The sequence below is a fragment of the Staurois parvus genome, unplaced genomic scaffold (assembly GCF_062004578.1).
Source record: "Staurois parvus isolate SC_StPar_1 unplaced genomic scaffold, SC_StPar_1.0 ptg000299l, whole genome shotgun sequence".
In the NCBI taxonomy this organism is placed as follows: Eukaryota; Metazoa; Chordata; class Amphibia; order Anura; family Ranidae; genus Staurois; species Staurois parvus.
In genome coordinates, this window is record NW_028318095.1 from 14,488,793 (window position 1) to 14,495,614 (window position 6,822).

At 40.0% G+C, this 6,822-nt stretch overlaps 1 protein-coding gene across 1 annotated transcript in view; it reads right to left on the reverse strand.

Annotated features, from left to right (window-relative positions):
- Positions 1-6,822, reverse strand: part of GABRR3 (gamma-aminobutyric acid type A receptor subunit rho3) — a 103,746-nt gene extending 96,924 nt beyond the window's left edge. Inside the window, exon 1 of the mRNA XM_089682946.1 lies at positions 6,473-6,822. Within this exon, the coding sequence (XP_089539072.1) occupies positions 6,473-6,639 (167 nt within the window). The 5' untranslated portion in view covers positions 6,640-6,822. The remainder of the gene's footprint in view (positions 1-6,472) is intronic.

Sequence of the window (6,822 nt, forward strand, 5' to 3'; positions counted from 1 at the left end):
CCAGGCTGGAACGATCCTATACAGGAAAGACCCAGATCCCTGTGTGTTCACTGAATATATACAGTTACCCAACATGCCTTAGAGCCCTTCATTCTCTGGGATAGGCTGAGGCTGTATCAATATTCATTCTGCCATATGCATAGCTCCACACCATTCATCCAGAAACTTCTGCAATTTCCTGGATACAGATGAAGCTAGGCAGACTAGTAGCACCTCAGCACACAGAGCAGACCTAACTAAATGATCCCAGCTCACTCAGTACAGTAAGATAGCTATGTTTTTACATGGCAATAACTACATAACTAACCCTATCTATTTAATCCTAGCACCTAGGATGGTGAACATTTTAAAGAATGATGAACATTTTAAAAGAACACATGCGTTCTACAGGCAGACTCTGTAAGGAAGGGCAGGGTGGAGAAAAATGGGCCCATGGAAATCATTGCATAATCTGCAGTAACATGGTAGTAGACATAAAGAATCAGAAAAAAATGTCATTTAATTATGCAATAATGACAATGTACTACTGTATATGTAAGTGTAATGCATAATGTGCCTCAAAAACCAAAATAGTGAGATTTACCCCTTTCTTTGTCTTACTGACCTTTGCCACCACGACTAAACGAAAGAATATTTAAATTTTTTAATTATAAAATGTTCAACTTTTTTATGGGAGGATATTCCTTTTTTGAAAGAAACCTCCTCCCATTTATTGTTGTGTCTACAGGGCAAGAAGTGAAGGTGCTTCTTTCCATTGGAACATAGACAACAACAAAATGGTCAAGCATTCATTACTCTATCCAAAACAAAAATAAGGGCTTTAGATACATTTATGCCTCCTGTTTCTATGTCTCTAGACATGGGACCAGAAAACATGCTTGTTATAGTTTGCAGGAACAAAAAGTCCCTCCGCCTTCCTGCTGCTGCAAGACAGAATGCAATTGTTTCTATATAATTATATTGCTTATATTTCTGAGTACAGCAGCAATATAATAGTAATCTCAGTGCTCCCAAGCAGCTAGCAGGAGTTAGTAGAGCAATGCTTTCAGAATAAAGAAATTAATAAACAAAATTATTATTTATTATTCAGAATCTGTATTGTAAGATGGATATATAAATTTTATTTATTTTCTAAGTCCTCTGTAGCCTTTTCACGCAGTACATAATAAAATATGCAAGTGCTCCGAAGAAATAGCTGTGTTTTTATTGGTGAGAACGGTCTCTTGTTTATTGAGTAAATGGACCAGGAGAGTAATCTCTCTCATGTACTTTTGGTTAATGCTTCAAAATCTTCTTTGGAAGAGAACACAGACAAATAGCTTTGCAGAGGAGGGGGTGGTCGCTTGCTGAGACCAGGGGAAATTGTAGGTTAATAACATTTCCCTGTGGATTCTTTTCTGAAAGTCCCCTACTCTTTCCAGCACCATCTGTCTGAGATGCTCCATGGCTGTTGCTGTTTTGTTTTTTATTATGTATTGCAACATATTCCTATATAAGATATTGTATGCCCTGCTGTACATTATAAAGATACGAGGATCACCATGGCAGAGGATGAGGAAAATAAACAGAAAGACTTGGCCCACAATCTGCGTTCCAATTCACCCCAAACGTTTTTATTAGGGTTGAGGACAGGGTTCTGTGCATGTCATTTGAGTTCCTTCACACCAAACCCATGACTTTATAGACCTGTCTAGGGAAACAGTCATGCTGGAACAGAAAAGGTCTTTGCCCAAACTGTTGCCGCAAGGTTGGAAGCACATTTGTCTAAAATTGTCTTTGTATTCTGTTGCATTAGCATGATCACACTTGAACTCAATAATTTGTAGAGGTGTCCATATACCTTTGGCCATTTAGCGTAAATGAAAATGAGTAAACTCCTGCTTAAAGCGGAGATGCACTCACCCTGTCAAAAAATAAAAGTCTGCAGCTACAAAAACTGTAGTTGCTGACTTTCAAAAAACAGCCACTTACCTGTCCCTCGGTCCCGTGGTGTGTCCCCTGCAGCCGTTTCACCGGCCGTCCTGTATTCCAGGAGGCCAGCATCTTTAGTGTGGGCACCCGGCTGTCATAGCTTGTGGCTTCACAGCCGGATACCCACTGCGCATGCGTGAGTAGCGCTGCGCTTCATGAATGGGCCTGTAGTCTTCTGGGACCTGTCACATATCCCAAAAGACTACAGGGAGGGAGGGACAGAGGAAACCTTCCGCTTCTGATCGCCTGGATGATCGGACCGGAAGTGAGAGTGGGTACGTGTCAAATTCGGGTACCCGTTCCCCACCACTCTCGAAAGGTGCCAACCCTTAATGGGGACCGCATTGAACTACAAATGCACTAATCAGCACACTTGTCATCCATTGTCACTTCCTGCAGCTCTAACACTGACAGCTAGTATAGAAGTAAGGGTAAAGAGCTGTAGGAAGAGTTGGCAGGAGCCTGACAGTGCACCCTCAATCCACTGATAGCAGGTGCACTGCTCTGCAGGCTCCTGAGATAAAAAAAACAATAAATGCATATTTTTTACTTGCAAAAACATTTATTATTTTTAAACAAAGGTGAACATAGTCTTTAAATGGCATTAACAAAACACATCAGGCTACTTACCCTAACCCTTCTATTGTAAATGATCCCATTAAACCAGCTGGGGGCCAATAAACTGACAACCGCCTGGCACCCAAGGTGCCAGAATTTAATACTGCTGTTGGAACTACACAATTTTGCCAAATGGTTTCCTGACAGTGAGTGGGACTTTGACAGAAGTGGGTGGGGCCTGTCATATACTTGGGAGGAGCTTTTTTATATTACAGGTGTCAAATTTTGTACAGACTGTAAAAGCAAAATATTCTGCCATTACAATATGTTGTTTCCACATATACCTGTTTAATTAACTGGCCAAGCCAGAGGCACTTCATGAATGGCTGGTTATAGCTGTCAAAACACAAAAGATCAATGGGAAAGATTCCCCCATCAACACATTCAGATAACTTTTTTCTTTTTAACCCACTGGTTGTACCAAAAAAAATGATTAAGGTATGGCCAGCTTTACTGTAGTCAATAATACACTGTAATACAATCGCAGGTAGAGAAGGGAGTCACATTGAGGGCTGCAGTGAAGAGTTGGGCAATCAGATTACATAAACCTATACATTGTAAGATCATCTTTCTTTTTTTCATGTTCAGAGAATGCATTGGTACTGTGTGGAATATCAGAGAGAAAATTATTTTCTCTTTCTGTAGGGGTTTCTTGTATAGTTTATACACAATCATGTCATTACAAAAGCCTATGGAGGGTCTATTCATAAAATTATTTGATGTGCAAATGTTCACAAGTTATCCCCATTGTTTGTAATATGTATAATCATCAGCTCCATCTAGTGACCATCATGTGGTATTTTCCTGATTGTGGTATTTTGAGAAATTATCACATTATGGCCACTAAATGGAGCTCAATCAGAGGAAATACACAGAAAATAACATTTCAGACATATTACAAACATTATGTGGATTATTTATGATGTTTGTGTGAATGATAAGAGATTCAGACAGTTTTGTTTTTATTTTACATACCTTACTGTCATATAAAAGTAAAAATTCTATATTTAGAGTGCTACAACAAACATTAACAATACTAATATTATTTATATGATGTATTTTACATGTATATGTAAAATATCATTGAGAAGACAATATAGACTATTTTTGTTCTAACAAGATCTTCATAAAGTCAGGTAATTTGGAAACAATAATTTTCCCTTTCGCATACTATTCTTTAGCTATCCCAAGCATCAAGGGGGTACCATAATCTTGGAAGCTGGTGGTCTAGCTAGTCTTAAACTGGCCATAGATGGGTCTGGTTTTTTTTTTATGTTCAGCCAGTGGCTGACTGAAAACAAACAGATTGCTCCATCCACACAAACGAGGTAGATAGAGGAATCCCCCCGGGTGGGACATTGTATTCTGACAGCAGGACCTGCCACTGTTGTAATACACTGATCAGTGGCTGCAGCTGCTTATTGATAAATCTGTCCCTTTGATCAAACAATCAACTCATGTTGAGCAGGGATGGCCGCACACTGATCGAGATGCAGCCGGTACCTGCTGAACCAGATAAATTTTGATCAGTGTATGACCAGCTTTAGAATGCCAACTTGACATCTACAACTGAGCCAAGGTATCATCCTATGTATTGGTGTATGGGAAAGCTTTGCATTAGGATATATATTCATTTAAAGGGCAACTCCAGTCCAGTCAATTAGCCAAATGAGAAAAAAATTATAGAAGCTGTTTTACTAGACAACAAGATTTGTGAAGTAGTGCAAACATTTTGGTTATCAACATACATATTTAAAATGGCTGCATACCATAAGTAGGGTAATACCATTTTTAAGAAGCTGCTGATTCCATGACATCGTCCCACCCACCCACCTGCTTTGAGACTATTAGAGAATATCCTCATACTGATAATGCCCACCCTGCCTGTAAAACCACATAAACAACCCCCCCCCCCCCCCCCTTTCTCCTATACAGTAGACATTGCTCCTGCAAGTCTGATTTCAACTTTCAACATCCTGCCATATCTCACTTTAAGCAAATTCAGATCATTACAATGGTTGAATGAAAAACCAGGTTTATTATAGTGCTCCTTTAACCGGGTTATATGTACCTTTAGGAATAATAAATGTTGTGTTTAGAAGTGTCTATTATATTTTGTTTTGATATCTTCTGTACAGTGTGCGAGAATGGAAGAGACATTCTGATGTGGGCAACAGATACAGTTATTCCTCCAAATACTTTTGATCCTGAGTTCTCAGAGCATTCATTGTAGAAAGAAATCCAATCACAATAATACTATTTTTTAAGGAATTATCCTTTATTTTGAAAGGTGTATTTCCCATATGTATGTGACTACTTTCACAGTTCTGCATTACATTGAGCAGCCCTCAACCAATTTACCCTAGAGGAACCCCTATAATAGTTTTAAGGTCTTGAGAAACTCTTAATGAATCCAATTCATCACAGGTCAATGGGAAAAATGTCCCTTACATTGGTGGTCAGTAGGAAGAATGCCACTATTACAGACAGCTAAAAAGATCTGTGGTGCCCTGCTGCTGGCTTTGCCAAGTGGTGTTGATCCTGGAACTATCTAGGTATCATCAAATGGAGGAAAATCAATCACAGCTCAAGAAACCTCTAGCAACTTCTGGAGGAGCCCTAGCTGAGAATGGCTGATATTGCGATATAATTACAGGTCAGTTGTAGAATGACATCCAGTTATTGCAGTTTGGAGAGCATCACTCATAAGCGTGTCTTTGCACAAGCGAAATCAATGTTAAAATACTTTCTGATTTTCTTGGTACCCATTGCTCTATATCATAATTGTTTATGGTAGGAGAGAACACTGCAGTTGCTTGTATATACTTGTTTATTTGTGTATATGTAGGTCTAACATGTCCTACTAATTGTGTAAGTCTCAAAACAAGTAAAAGGAGAGGAAACAGAAAAAGAGGGAAAAAAAACAAAGAACAAGAGAGAGGAAAAGAGAGAACAAGGCAAGCGAATGAGAGCGAAATAGAGGGAAGGAGAGAGATTATAGGAGAGACGGGGAGGAAACTCAAGAGAGAGGAAAAAGAGAGAGAGAGAGAGAGAGAGAGAAAGAAAGAATGACTGCCCATGGCAAAGAACATAGAGTGAATAAAGAGCGGAAGAAAAGAGTGTGAAAAATGAACACGTGAGAAAGAGAGGGGTATGGATAGAGAAAGAGGGATGGAGAAAAGGAGAGAGATGGATAGACAGTGAGATGGAGAATATGAGAGAGTTGGAGATAGAGGGATAGAAAGAAATAGAGATCCATAAAGAGAGAGAGAAATGGATAGAAAGAGAAATGGAGGATAAAAGAGAGGGGGAAAGAGAGAGATACAGAGAGAGAGACAGAAGGAGAGAGGGAGATGGAAAGAGAGAGAGGGGAGGAGATGGAGAAAGGGAGATGGGAAGAGAGAGAGGGGGTGATGGGGAGAGAGAGAGAGAGAGAGAGAGAGAGAGAGAGGTGGAGAATAACTGAAAGAGAGTGAGAGAGTGAGAGAGACAGACACAGAGCGAGAAAGCGATCTAGAATAGGAGAGCGTGAGACATCAAGAGAGTGAGAGAGAGAGAATGAAAGGAAATATGAGAGAGAGGGGTGAATAGAATGCGAGGCAGCAAGATCAAGGAACAGAGAGAGTGAGAGAGAAAAATTAGAGTGAGAGTGAGAGGACAAGAGCAAGAGGAAGACAAATTGGAAAGGAAATCACGACAATATAAAAGAAGGGTTAAAGAAAGGAGCAATGCACAATGAGAAATGAATAACTTTTGTAGTTACTTGTAAGTAATGTGTAAGTCAATGTCATTGGTTCTGGGTTAATGTCAATGGTCATGGGGTGAACTCAAAAATAATGTTTTTGGGGTAACAGCTGAAACAGCTCTTAATTAGCCCCCTCACCTGGTATTCTTGCGGCTGTCTCTCATGGGCACTGGGTGAATGTCCTCTTTCTCTTGTAGTTGTTGGTGGTGTTGATGATGATGCTGCTCCTTCTGCGGATGGAACCCATTGAGGACAGCCCCTGGCCAGAGACTACTTAGGAGAAGCAGTTTAATAATGAGGACCATTTCTCCAAAAGCACAGCACCTTGTCCCCCGGCTCCTCAGAGAACACTCATCTCCTTATCCTTGTAGTTGTGTCACTCTGCCATTGTGACATGAGCCATTCCTGAGAGAATGTAGCAAGCACATAGCCAGCGCTGATTATTATCCTGATTTATCCAGTCTAATACAACCTGTAAATATCCAGGC